Source organism: Ornithodoros turicata, chromosome 2 (genome assembly GCF_037126465.1).
Source record: "Ornithodoros turicata isolate Travis chromosome 2, ASM3712646v1, whole genome shotgun sequence".
Lineage (NCBI taxonomy): Eukaryota > Metazoa > Arthropoda > Arachnida > Ixodida > Argasidae > Ornithodoros > Ornithodoros turicata.
In genome coordinates, this window is record NC_088202.1 from 50,391,997 (window position 1) to 50,407,011 (window position 15,015).

Consider the following 15,015-nt stretch of genomic DNA (forward strand, 5'->3'; position numbering starts at 1 on the left):
AAAAATTTCTTTTGGAGAACCAGTAGTTTGGAAATTGAATGCCTGGAAGTTGTTCCCCAAACTAACAGACAGTAACTAAGATGCGAGTTGATGTGCGCGTAGTATATTGATTTTAGTGCCTGACGTGAGAGAAAATATTTGCATCGATGCAGTATTCCCAAAATGGAGCAAATCCTGGAACAAACGTACTGTATGTGGGTATCCCAAGACAATGTGGCTGAAAAGTGCACACTCAGACCTTGACCGTATCAACTATGTCAACCTTTCTCCCATTTAAGTAGAGGCAATTCTGTACATTAATCTTCTGATTTCTTGGTCAGAAAACAGTTGCTTTTATTTGGTGGGGTTTAGTTTGAGCATGTTCGCTTCAGACATGTCAACAAAGTGTGCATCAACGAATTCGCTCTTACGATTAATTCGTTAATAACCGTTCCAGAGAGAAACTTGCTGGTGCCGTCAGTGTAAAGCACAAAATTTGTCCGGGGGCAGAGATTAACGACATCATTAATATAGATATTAAAGAGGAGGGGTCCCAGCAAACCACCTTGCGGAACTCCACACGTGATAGGGCGTGGTGATGACCGAAGGTTGTCAATAACTACGGTTTGAACTCTGTTACTGAGGTAAGATTGAAGTAGGACCGTGCTGAACCCCGTACACCATAGCACGAAAGTTTTTGTATTAAAATACTGTGATTCAGGGAGTCAAATGCTTTGGAGTAATCAGCGAAAATGCCTAGTGTAAGGAGTTTTTTTTTTTTCAATTTCTGCAATATGGCGTCCTTCATATTTAAAAGCACCATTGCAGTGGATTTAAACTTGCGGAAACCGAATTTTGCGGATGTTAACATATAGAAGCGCTCAAAGAAATCTACCATTCTGGTGTATATAACTTTTTCGAAAACTTTCGGAAAAAGTGGAAGGATAGATATGGGATGATAATTTGAGATTATGTGCGTATCACCATAATTGCATTTTGCGTGGAAAGACCCCAGATGAAATACAAGAGTTGAATAGCCATGAGAGCTAAAGTGAAAAGCTTTAGCTACCATTTTGATCGGTGTAATCTGCATATCATATACGTCAGTACTTTTAGTATTTTTAAGAGAAAGAATACAAGAGCTCGTGTTCATCTGTTGGCCTAAGAAAAAGTGAGTGAGGAAAGCTGCAAGATAGATACGCAGAGGCTGCTGTCGTTTTATTATTGGACAAGAATTGGTTCGTCAAAAATCTATTAAAACTTTCCACCATTTCCTGTCCGGTTAGAGTCCTGTTTCCGACAAAGACACTGTCAATAGATTTGCGTTCAGCAGTCTTGCCCAACAAAGTTTTAACATTTTTCCACATGCACCTAGGTGAAGCAGTGGAAAATTCACAAGCAAGGCCAAACATGGACCAGCCGACTGTACAGGAGGATAAATGACAGATGCGTGAATTGAAAAAAAAAAGGTAAAAAACAAAACACAAAGGGAAGCTCCAGTGTGCAGTGGATAGGGCGGGGAAGTGTGCGGGATACGTATTGACGAGGAAGGAAAGTATTTTGAGTACCTGCGTAGCAATACTTTAAAAATTATCACACCACCTAGTGTGTGTGTGGGGGGGGGGGGGGGAGGTGGGGACCCAATCTGCCAAACCCAAACTGACCTACCTCAATAAAGTGAGGTAATTGAGCTCAATTCAACGACCCTACATTTTGCAAGATGGCAAGTTTCGAATTCGTTTAGGCTTAGCATTCCCGTGTTTCTCCTGCGCTAGAAGTGCATCAGAAGGGGTTGTTGAAATGCAAATAAAAAGTCCTACTCGAAAGAATTTTATAATTCTTACATGTTTAGATTCAGTATGTGACCATCCTCTCAGTTCTACGCAATATTTACCTTACAAACGCTTTCACTAATTTTTAAAAACGAGTGGTCATGATAGGGAACTAATACCCATAAATCTGTCTTTGTCCTCTGCCCTCTCTGTCGTCCGTGTCACCCAGCTCGAGCATTCTCTTTGATGAATTTCGTCCTTCAGCTCGCCCGCTTATGCAGTATTCTCTTTATCAGAAACATCCACTTCTGCCCAACGCACGTTGCTCTTGCACACCCGAGAACTCCAGTTTGCTTCCATCGCGTGGAGTGTTTGTGATGTTACCAATGTTTCGTTACTCGAAATTGTGCAGCGGCATTGCACCACGTGTCGTGCACGACAGGACATACATGCTCAACGTCTACATAACGCAAAGCAAATCAGTAAATTAAGGATATAGGGAGTGGTAGGATAAAAGATAAGGAGATGGGCTCACTAATTTTGTGACTCATCTAGTCAGTCAACAATACAACGACATACATGCTCAACATCTTACTACGTACCATGACGACTACATTCAAATACCCCTGTCACATGATTAATTTAGTGTCACCTTAACAGAGTGACAGTTGCTGCTAGTGTCATTCGTGCGCTGTCCCACAGCATCTGCTAGTGATACTCGGCAGCAGGTGCACTAACGCTTTAGAGAGCTCTCCAACTCCTTTCACATCACTCCGCAGACGAAGTGCGCAACTCAACAGCAGACTTTGAGGTGGAGGTAATAATATTGCGTAAAAGCAAAAACGTTCCGGTTAGCACACTATTTTTAAACCTGTATATTCAACAGCGTGCTCATATGACTTAAATCTTATAAATCGTTCCGAAATAAATCGTTATAAAATAAACCGTTTCGAAATAAACCGTGTTAAAATAAATCGTGCCGAAATAAATCCTGTCAAAATAAATCCTAGTAATACTCCCACGGTTTTCAAAATCCCGCAACCTGCAAGAAAACCACTGCCAGCTCTCCCGCCACGGACGAGTTTCAAAACCCCCCCACCCAGAAGCCACCTCGACGTCCAGGATTCAGAGCTCACTCTCGCCGGACCACACCAGCCACACCGACGAACCGACGAGAAACCCACTGTCAACTATCCGACATGGAGGGGTGTATACCGAAATAAATCGTTAGAATAAATCGCTTCAAAATAAACACCCGAATATCCGGGCGTAAAAATTAATCGTTCAGAATAAACCGTACAATATCAAACGGCTTAAAATAGACCATTCAGAATAAACTGCGTACAATATTAAACGGCTCAAAATAAATCGTTCAGAATTCACCCTGTCTGATTGGCTGACTACTCCATGCGCTCAGTGGTGTAGTGCTCATATAGAGGTGCTCCACTGGGCTTCAGAGCTGAGCCGCTGAGCCGTCAATTGACGCCGTCCGCTCGATGAAGTAGTGCTAACCACCGTTACGATTTTAAAAGTTATAAATAATAAGATAATTGCCATTTCTGCCAATATACACGTGAAGTATTACAGCGTCATGTTCCGTCCTTTTTAATCTCACGTAATCAACAGTTCAGACGTTGTTGTTGTTGTTGTTGAGAGAGAAGTGTTGAGAGAGGTCAGCCAAATTTGGCTGACTTGGTCAGCTTGCTTCCGCCGCTGGAGAAGCGTTGGGGTACGATACATCTGTGCCGCTAATGCGACAAAAAAAAAAAAAGATTTTTTCGCGTTTACGTTTTTCGTCTAGCTTTGGTTTGGCTGAAGTTTAACTGCTGCTGTCTCGCGTGAAGTGCACGCCTTCGGATTCGTATTTAAAATCGATATATACACGTATATACGACGTATATAAAGAAGACAAGACATTGCACTTAACTGCCAACCAAAGAACTTTATTCCGTGCAAAGGAGCGCTAGGCGCTCAGATTTGTGTGTGCACCACAAGCCCTCAAGCTGACCGCGAGCAATAAGACACCTCCGAAATGGCTAGGTATGCCTAGTGCTAACGTGCATAATTACAAACACGAAGAAGTGGACAAAGCCACATGACTCTAGCAACTATAAGGTGGATTAGGGGGAATTCTGAAACGATTTATTTTTAACGGTATATTGTTAACCGTGGATTCTTTAGCGTTTTTATTCCCACGAATCATCATCGCGAAACTTCCAGGGCGGGCACGAAACTGTACATCTCATCCCGGCGCATGCTGAAGAAGAAGCAAGAAGCTTGCAGACACATCGCTTGCTCTCTGGCAAACGCACGTGCTGTTTCTAGACATTTCAGCGCGACGCTTAAATGCTTGTGCGCTCCAGGCTGGAGCAGGCAACGTAAACTGCGAGCAACGGGCTTAAACTAACCTCACAGGACCAAACTAGCCTAAACCACCCCAAACTAAAAGAAATCCAAACTAAACAAACCTAACATATCATGATCTAACCCGGCGCAAATTGCAATCAGTCGCCTCCATGGAGGGGATTTGAAACAGTTTATTTTAATGGTGGATTATTAAACCGTGATCTCTAAGCGGTGATAGTAAGCGGTTTATTTTAGGAATATATTTTAACCGTGTATTTTTTAAGCGAATAATTCTTGAATGTTTTACTCTTAAACATTTATTCTTAATGGTGGATTTTGGGGACCCCCGGCCGCCCATAGCCGCAGGAGCGGTGGCGGCCAGCACCTCGCACAGACGGGAAACGCAGCCGGCACACCGGCATTAGCTCGTGATCGTCGACCGCCGGTCACTCGCATAGCGTGCCCTAAAAAGCCGTCTCGACGTCTCCCTCGCCGGTCTGAGGAGGGGTAGCACCCCGCACCGACGAGTTAAAAATCCCCGAACCACGGGAAGTCGGCTAGCTCCGCGGTGATGCCAGTGGGACAGCGGCTCGCGCTCGTACACACACAGCTCGCGGAGGAATACATTTCTGGCCTTGTGTATCTCTGGTATCTCTACACTGCCTCGCCTGTCGTCCAGTGTGTTTGGTGATGTTTGATGTGCTCCAGCATCGTGTATATCTTCAAGAAAATGTGCTCTTGTGCTTGTTCCTTTTTGTTTTTTTCTAGATCATTGGATGTTGCATGCATGATGGCATCAAATACCTTGCGGTGACCTATGTGGCAAAAGTCCTTTCCTTTTGTAATTTCTGGTGAGCTCCAAACGTGTTGTCTTTGTATGGTGTATTCCCGCACTTTTGTGGAGGGCCACATAAGAAGTTGGAAGGCTCGCGGCAGGTCCCCCAAACTCACCTCGGAAAAGCGTGCAACGAAGAAGGCCGCCACTAGATACCCCACTGTTGCCGTTCCGGATCACTTCAGTGCGCTAAGTTTAGCGGCAAAATGTTTTTGTTGTTTCTGCGAATGAATCTAGTCTTTATATGTCCAAATAAAATGCGTATAACAACTTTCTCTGTCGTGTTTAACTTTTTGGTCCGTTTTTAAACGTGTTGAGCGATCGGAAGGATCTAGTGCACGGCTGCGTGCATCACATAGCGTACCTGTCGTACCAGGCGCCGCAGGCGCTGCAGTCGTCCATTTCTCCTTCGGTGACTTGGCCTGGCTTGGATTGTGCTTCAACTGGATCTTTAGCGCGCTACAATCCACGCAAGCCAACGTCTGGTAACAATGGGGTATCTAAGGGCGGCCTCCGGCATTGCACGCATCGGGATAGGAACAAATACATGGGAAAATGGCGACCTTGGGTGATCTGGCTCGCGGTCGTACTGCTAAACAAATAGACTACGTCACACACTCTCTCTGTCTCAGTTGCGTGCATAACAACTACGTTATGCCACGTTAGCATTAGGCATACCCAGCCATTTCGGATGTGTCCCATTGCTCGCGGTCAGCTTGAGGACTTGCGGTGCACACATAAATCTGAGCGCCAATTCATAAACCACTACCAGAAGGAACCCGAATCGATCTTGGGTGTCTATTCTGGACCACGTCGACCACTGAAGTAAAGATGGCAATCGGCAGAATATTGTGGGAGGCACCTCGCGTTGAGGAATGTCACTGGCAGATTGCAGAGCCCTTCTACCTGCATAAAAAACTCTTCGTGTCATAGTGATCATTAACCAGGCATTCTGTACTTTTAGCAATCTACAACTAACCGACACGGTCCCCTCGTTCGCCTGTTGTCTTTTTCTTTGGGGCAATATCTGCGAGGCAACGGTGACAACCTTCATTCACCGTTTCTCCTCTTCATATTTTTTTTAGTTGGATACTCCTACTTCAATTTATTGTCCAACATCTACGTACATCTGCGTAAACTCGCGCAGGTGGCGAATTTGTCTGTACTCTTTAAAAGCAGGAAGTAGGCATTACAGATGTCAGTCACAAAATTCTACTGACAACCCCCGTTTATTACTCTTGCCACGTCCTGCGGTGAAACATTTATGACACATTGTTCACATACGAGCAAGTGGGTTTATAAACACAAGCTATCTAATATCCGCGTAACTGGCAATAATAGACACACCTAGCGCATATAGTCTTTTCTCCAGTTGTTGCCATGAATCCTAACATTATCTACCTGGTTCTCGTGTACTTAACGTTCGTATTACCGCACGCTGCAAGCTCCTCCACAAGACCACTTCCTATGCACAGTAAGTCCACTAAAATTTCTTTACGCCGGGGAGAGCGTCCTGCTTCTATGACACATACCTTCTCCAGTCTAAGCAGCATTCTTCTCTTCCCTATGGAGGTCTGGACATGACTCAAATGTGAAAAACAACGTTACACTATACTATACTACACTACACCGAATGCTGATATTAAGCATTCGGAATTGTTAGGATGTTTTACATCACATCGTGCAATGAATGGCATGTTATGGTATTTTGTTTTTAGTTATTTTTAATGCATTATGACGTAACATTTTCCACGTAATTTTACATTTGCGTCAGCATTGTGAAGGGGCTCATTACTTCATTCCCCGCATCACCACCAGCACTGGTGTAGAGTACCGCCCCCGGCGATGAGACTCCCCATTCATCATCTCCCGATAAAGGTCTTGTTGTTGCGTCAGCATATTAACGAAGAAAGCTCGAAAACTCTGCACGAGGCTTTTCTTTCTTTTTCTTTTTTTTTGTAAGAAGTGACAAACTGATGTGACAATTACCTGATCACTCTGATTGCCCTATATCATAACACATTTCGCTTACCATGTGCTTCAGCCCTGTCTGCAATAATGCGACAGACGGGCATCACCCTGCCTTGATGCAACCTGGCCATGTTCTTATACAAACGAGAGAATTCACTATGAAGACTCGCAGAGGGAGCATGATGCAGACATGTGCTCTATCATGTCATATGTCACGAAGGTTAACGGCAGAAAAGGAACTCTCGTAGTGTTCTTTTCTTTCCCATTTCGATGCTTTCATTTCATTTATTTACTTTAAAGACCCTTGTGAAGGCGATTACATAAAGGGGGGGGGGGGGTTCTAACAATACAAATACCAAAAACGATGTACACAAAAATACACAAAATTCGTTCACTGAAAACAAAGAATTTCGTTCGTTGTGAAAATGATCATAGCACTTGGAAATAAATGACGATATATTTTGTTCTGATGCTATGTGGGCAGGATGGTCGTTCCAGTTTGATACCATCAGCTGGTGCGGAGAGCAGAGGATGTTTTTTTTTTTTGTTCGCGTAGGTGGATTAAGTACTTTGCACGGGTGATCAAGTCGTGGGAATAACATGTGAGGAGGTTTACAGTAAATGCGGTGGGAAAGAGGGTGACTGTAATATAAGGAATAAGAAAGAGTTGGGCTTTAATGGCTGAGACTCTGGAAAAAGGGTGATAATCACGAACAATAAACCGCGCTGCTCTGATCTGTACAGATTCTACTTTGTCGATTAAGAGATGTTGGGATGGGTTCCATATTGTAGAGGCATGTTCCAGCTGTGGTCGGACTAAGATTGTGTAGGCGAGAGACTTCGTGACATACTCCTGCCAGGTGAGGCCAGGTGCAGCTGACGCTTAATAAAGCCTAATGATTTATTTGCTTGAGTCAATATGGAGTTGATGTGTGAGGACCAGGTGAGGTCGCTTGTTATAGTGATGCCGAGATATTTATACGTAGAAGTTCTTTGCAGTGAAGAATGCGGAGTTGTGTATCTGTACATATATGGGACTGTCAGAGAAGTGACTGTCATGCATTTAGATTTATCGTCATTGATTTCCATAAGCCCCCCTTTCACTCGCACAATCACGGGATATTTGACACTTGAACATCTCATGTTGCAGCTTCCTGTGTGAAGGTTTCTCTGCCGGACGTGCTCGGTGTTGAAACTGTAAGTTACATATGTTTGAGCTTGATGTCTGATTTCTGGAGTTCACCCTATGTGTTGTTCAATTCGGTCAGTGCAGTATGTAACCATTTACACCTCCATACCTGAAACGCATTGTATGTCTCTCAAAGAGTGCCAGCGATGTCAAAACGTAGTGATTTCGGCCCCAATAATGTGTTACCACATATTAAGTGTCATCATTGCTTTTTAAGTTGACCGCGCTCCAAACCTCACAAGACAGCACGTGAGAACCGTGTTGGTAAGGCACGATTTCGAATAAACATTGCGCGTGTTGGCCATCGTGCAGGAGCTCGCGGCGATCGACATTGCCGTGGCACAGTCGTGCCGACAAGTTGGCTTCACATAACACATTCTTTCGTGCTACGCACCGCGCTCGTAGAGTCTATGTCACATATTAAAGGGGTCGTAACCCTGTGCTAAAAGTTATAAATGACCTGACACGCAGTGCAATACTTACATGTTGCGAACCGCATACGTTGCAACCTTTTATGTTGCTTGACCTTCCATTGCAATCGTCCTGTAAATTAACATTTTACTCGTGTAAATACTTTATTGCTTTTCCAAATTTTGCGGTGCATGAAAAACCTAGCTGATAAGTTGACGCTTTGACAAAACTCTCAGAGTGCGTCACAAAACTGTGTCACACTGAAGCCGCAGGCACGAGTCACATGAGAATGGATGGTGAACAAGGGACATAAAAAATAGTTTTCTTTCCCGTTCATGTGTCCTAGAGTTCTTTATGGAGAATAAAGAATAAGAGAACGGAGAATGAATGAAGAATAGAAATTATGGATTGTATGTGCCAATCAATCAATCATAATGGATGATGAAGGTTAAGCCGCAAGAGACAAGCAAAGAAAGAGTACTCTCAGAGAGAAAGAGAGAAGCAGAGAAGAGAGAAGCAGAGAAAGAGTACTCTCAACATACATTGTACTGAATAACATAGCCTGAACATAACTAACATAACTGGGTAGAGTCTGTGATGAGCATCGGGCAATAAATATTCTATTGGGTTCTTTTTGAGCGCTCTCAATTCGCATTGACATTCTATTGTGGCTCAAAAAGGAGTGAACAAGATGTTCATAGAAATTCGAAACTCATTTTCGTAAGTGATATACGTTACTGCACGGCGGACGAACCCGATGGGAGTGACGATCGGGGAACTCGCTGATGGCTCCTTTCACTCTGCTCCTTCGTCACACTGTGCTGCTAACGTGACTGCAGCACATCGTGCCGCGCCTCTAACGCCACGGCACTTCGAACAGGGGTGATTTTCGGAACGACTTTGTAAATTTGCGTAGGTGTAAGGCAACGTTAAGCGGTACTGTTTTGCATGCATGGTTGCTGCTGACACAGACCGCTTGTCTGTGTCGCGTCTCTACAATATTAAACGTCATTTCACTGTTCTTTTAATTGAATGAACTTTCTCTGCGTTGAAACACTGCTGTTCCATGATATAGGTCTATAGAGTACAGTACGGATGTGAGAATATGATATGAAAGGGTCGTGATCCGTCAGAGAATGATTGATACATAGGCTTGATTTAGTGAACTCTCTTTCTTGCAGTGTTTCGCTGGTGGTGTTGACTTGTGCTCTAAGGAGCCGGTAAGCAATATTAAGTGAATTATATGCTAGACAGTGTCTTGCGTCAAAATGTCCTACATGCTATAGGTAGCAGCGGAGATAAATAAATATCGCACTCTACAACTTAGATTGCGTAGCCTCTATTTTCGACCACGGTTATTCTGAAGCGGATCAGATCGATTTGCTTTTTCAGAGACCAATTTAACTGGTATCAACCCAAGCAGCAAGCAAATATTAGTCCAATATGGAGCCTGGTTGCACTCCCCATATTTGTCCAATATTGACAGCCCATATTGGACCAATATTGGCAATCTTGGCAGCCCATATGGGTCCAATTGGAGTCCAAGAGACGCGGACAGGTAGGTTAAAACAATGACGACAGAAGACCTGCAGACTCGCAACTAGTAGAAGTTTAATGGAAGTAGAACACCTAGCATGACACCTAGCAGCAAGTACGTACTAAATGTGATCTGACCGTTACATACGTGAAATCGGAGGAGCAATAAGATAAAACTCGTTGTCGCTGCGCCATGAAACCCCTAATTATCATCATCAATATGGTAAAACTTGTTGCGTTGTATAACTCTATTTGGAACAATGCAGAGCTTCCATCCGCATTTAGAAGCAACGTGGACGAAATAATGTTTTGCTGAATTACATCCGTAGAAAGCACAAGGTACGCTGAGAGAACATCATAAATGCGGGAAGGCGTTCGCTTCGCGACTGAGTCTTAGCACATCGTAAGAATATAACAAGTAGTAAGCTGCGAATTATAGATATCGAGGAATATATCCGCAGCTCGCAAAATGCACGCCGGTGTGTTGACTTGGCGACCAAGTAAGAGCCGAAAAGTAGCAAGCGTAAGTGGCGTTCATATGCATGACCGCGCAGAACGCTTGCGATAATCACAACAAACATGCGCTAACAGCTCTTGCTATCAAACTAATGCACGTACATAGCACAAAATGTACACTTACCCAGTGTATGAAGCTGTGTGAACCAGAGCTGCAGTGGATGATGTTCCTTTTCGGTTATGTATTCTTTGCAATCTTCGCACTCACTACACCTTCCCCTCAGAACACCGAAAATATCCTTGTTTGGTAACGACATCTCGCATTCCCGTTGTTCCTGACTGCGCTATGATGAACGCGAGGAACATTGACGAGCAAAATCACTGATGAAAACAGATTGCACCTGTCAACGGACGGACGCATGTTGAGCGTTCGGAGTTTCAAGGAAACCGCTCTGAGTGTGGCTAGACCAGGCTCGGCTACGCAGCGAAATAGACTGTCGGAAATGCGGATATATTGGTGGTTGCGGCATTGGAATGGTTTTCCACCCTGTAGAAAGAAACATGCTAACAGTATACCAGACTGCAAACTTACAATCCGTGTTGATACAGCAGTGATAATATGCAGTCGACGCAGATGACGCTGAAACAGATATAAAATAAAAGCGTGCACGTAGATTCGCAACTGTCGTCTCGAATGGGAGGCTGGAACGCGGCATTATGCTGCAAAACAGAAGAAAAACAAACGACAAGAATCTAACAAAGAAATAGTCGTTGGAAATTTTGCTTAGAAGTTACAGTGTCGGAGTAAAGGGTACATTTATAGGTTACAACAAGCTGTTTTTGTTTTTTCTGTTGCTGCTCTAAAGACATGATTTCGGTAGATTTTAGCCTCTAAATATACGGTACAGTGGTGTAACCTATAATAAATCTCGAAATCTACGTCTATATAGACGTTGCATGTTTCTAAAAGTTACAATAAAAGGTACGGGTGTAAGAGTGTATAGAGCAGAGGCGGGCTGGAACCGGGCCTGAGCATGGAAACAGTCGGGTACGGGCTGGGTCTGGACCGGCGGGGTCGGTTCGGACCGGGGCTGGGCTGAAAATCTATAGAAGATGTCGGGCCCGGGCCTGATGCGGGCCGTAGCAGCCGGGCCTGGGCCTGAAAATTAGGCACGTGCTGTGTTCTACTTCACACTAGCATGTTTGTCTTCTTTCTCCCAATCTTTCCCCCGATGCACTCCTCGAAGCTGCTATCATCTTTTGCTGGCGGTGCCAATACCATTGCTGTTTCATTGCCGCTGATACCTGAACCTCCAGTTCTCCATAATAACTGCACGATCTATGGGATAGCCACAATATTATTCCCAGAAACTTGTGTTTTCACTGTGTTGTCTCGTAAAATCCGCAGGAAAAAACCTAAGTTTCGTTCACCAACGGCGGCGCGCCGATCAGTTAACCGGCGGCGGCATGACGGCGCAGCGCACACCGCTAGTATGAACTAAAAATTTCCAACTCGTTCCGGGAGTACAAAGGAGCGAAACACTTTCGTGACGGTGACGGACGTACGCCACAGTAACTCACACTGCTTGCAGCAACTTAAAAGCACCTAACTTTACAGAAGAGCCATTCCTTGCTATCAAACATTGTGTTTTTTACTTGACCTGTCGCAATTGCGTTATCATTACAGGAACCAGCGACATTTTAGCCCGTATGAAACGTCCGATCCAACTGTCGCGCATGCGCATTAGTTGTACGACGCGTGATTTCGCTCAAACGACCACACTCGCTCTCAGTCGGCTCGAGCTATTGGCATTGGTATCGCGAAGCAAGATGGCGGCTGCTTCTAGAACGTGGAAAGTTGAGTTGTCGAGTTCTAGTGAACGTTACAATGAGATTGCCTCGTATCTTGACTGTTTTGAACAATGTGTACCATCTGCGGGAAGTTGTTGGATGTAACGATGTACTGAATTTTGCATTTCACAGGCTTCAACCTCCAATCTTGCCGTGCTGCTTGGGCATTTGTGCAACACGGGTCATATGGGGTGTATGTCAATATGGGGTGTACATGGGCCAATATGGGGCCCATATTCTCAGGATTTTCCCAATATTGGCTCAAACTTGGCAATATGAGCCCCATATTGCCAGGACTTTCTCAATATTGGCGAAACGGGCCCGATATTGGACCCGTATCGCCAATGACCAGCCAATATGTGCCCAATATTGTGTGCTGCTTGGGAACATTGCACGAAGGTTCCCTGGTTTTAGTTGATACTTCAAACTAATGTGGCCCTCCTAAAGCAAGCCAATATACGCTGTGTGTGGAAAATCTGGCCGGGCAAACACATGACAGGGTGCACAGATTACAAATTCACCTGAAATGAAATGATAGTGTAGATGAGATGGTATTCCCCTACATCATTCCCGACCGCCGATAATGGAATGTCCCAGTAAGCAGGGGCCGGATTCACAAAGACGAGCGTAAGATTCGGTACGATGTCGCTGTTTACGAAGCGCGTAAGAGAAAGTCGTAAAGTGGATTCACAGCGCGATCGTTGTGGAGAGAGAAGCATTCAATCACGCAAGTAGGCGAGTGGGTGGTTTCCGGTCACATTCAACAGCGACACAAGAACGGCGGTGTCCGAGAGTATGCTATTGCTATAGCAACTTGACTTATTCTACCAATGAGAGCCCGTCTCCCTCACGTGCTTTGTTGTAAAGCTAACTTACGTTAGTTGTCATGATGGACAGTGCCGGTAATGGCGGTAATGGTAGTAGTACGGGGACAGCGGGACCTCCTGCGAAACGCGCTCGGCTGCCGAATTTTACTGAACGGGAAATTGAAGCCCTGGTAGCGGGGTATCAAGCGAAGAAAACAATCATCGATGCCACTGGTGATGGCCCACAAGGATCCCTTGCGAAGAGCAAGGCATGGGAAGGGATAACCGAGAGCGTCTTCGCTGCGTCAGGAATCAAACGGACGACGGCAGAGGTTAAAAAAAAGTGGACGGACTACAAAAGCGCCAACAAGAAAAAAGGTAAGGATTCATTCGTTGACCGTATATACGTATAGCGACAGTGATGTGTACAGCTTGCGGAGGTACGTCGGTGAGGCATGCTTTTGAATATTCAATAGTTTCGGTTTACAACTCGTGCTTTGTTAAACAGGAGCAAGCGTTATTCGCAGTCTCGGAAGGACTGGAGGTGGTGCCGCCGACGTGCCGCCCCTTACACCACTTGAGGAACGAGTGGTTGGCACTTTGGACGCGAGCACAGTTGCCGGCATCGACGGCAGCTTCGACATTGGGGTAGGAGGACGTAAGTTGCTTTTGTTAGATGGACGTTTCACCACCTAACATGGTTTTTCTGTACTGTGTGTTTTAGCTAACGTCGTACTCGACTACGACGACACGCAGCGCAGGGGTAAGTGACGTGCCTATGCGGCTTGTGAGTGACCGCTCATACACGCATTCGTCGTACATTCTCTACACCTCACGTGTCCTTTTTGCAGGCTCCACCTCTTCTACTACTGGATCAGTTTTGTCTGATCCCGTTGAAGGTATGTAATCTAAAGTGTGCACTGTACCCACCATCCATTTGTGTGATGTCTGTATATGCAGCACCTGAGGAAGAGGCAAGGGTGCACCAAACAGACACTGCTACGCCTTTGACTGCACATCACAGAGGTTAGCATAATTACATAGTATGCCTGCACGTCACACTGTCTGGTAGGTGTAATACTGAGATGTATTCGATGCCGAGGCAGGGAGGAGACCAATAGCAGGAACGGAATTTATTTCGCACACATATCACAGATGCTTACGAAAATGCCATTCTAACAAAAATGATTATACATAGGATGCCAACATCATCATTAACCGAACTGTGATATTCGAAGGTGGAAGCTCGGCATACTGAATTTTTTCGCACCAACATGATCCATATCTTCTCTTATTGCATTATATAGGATTTTCATTTTTTTTTTATTCAGGTGCTTCCCGTTCCACGTCGAGGGTCAGCAGCGCAGAGGACATTGCACAAACCCAGCGAAAGATTGAGGGACACCTTGCAGCACTAGTCGACATATTGGGCAGGATTTTAGCCATCCAAGAGTACAAATATGGTGTAAAGACGCTTCCTGCAGGAGCTGCCCAAGTAAACAACAGAAACATAGATGAAAATGTTACATTGTAAATGTACTACTACTCACACAGCAAAGACAAACACAGTTTTAGTAGCAGAACAGGAGTAGGGCCGCCCCAGTGGGGGCACTTAGGACAAGTAATGGCCGGGAGTGTTGGGTATTCCACTCTTGGCAGATGGTATCTCAGCATGGAGGAAGGAAAAACACATAGAGACCAGCAAGTTTCTTTGCTTGTGGCTTTCGGTAACCGATCTTTGCAAGTATGTAATTGATCCTAACATGGGATTAAAGTGGTAGGTAATATTGCTACATAAAATTGAAAGCTATATTTGTTACTGGTCTTTTATCAACTTCTGATTCAAAGATATCCTCCATGTGA

At 44.7% G+C, this 15,015-nt stretch overlaps 1 protein-coding gene and 1 long non-coding RNA gene across 2 annotated transcripts in view; both read left to right on the forward strand.

Moving 5' to 3' along the window:
• Positions 1 to 6,275: 6,275 nt before the first annotated feature.
• Positions 6,276 to 15,015, forward strand: part of LOC135383455 (uncharacterized) — an 89,369-nt gene continuing 80,629 nt past the window's right edge. Inside the window, exons 1-3 of the mRNA XM_064612897.1 lie at positions 6,276 to 6,406; positions 8,054 to 8,100; positions 9,685 to 9,723. Coding sequence (XP_064468967.1) covers positions 6,313 to 6,406; positions 8,054 to 8,100; positions 9,685 to 9,723 — 180 coding nt within the window. The 5' untranslated portion in view covers positions 6,276 to 6,312. The remainder of the gene's footprint in view (positions 6,407 to 8,053; positions 8,101 to 9,684; positions 9,724 to 15,015) is intronic.
• LOC135383453 (uncharacterized) lies at positions 14,022 to 14,684 on the forward strand. Its single transcript, XR_010419886.1, has 3 exons — positions 14,022 to 14,051; positions 14,113 to 14,178; positions 14,484 to 14,684. It is a non-coding gene; the product is annotated as an uncharacterized LOC135383453 (long non-coding RNA).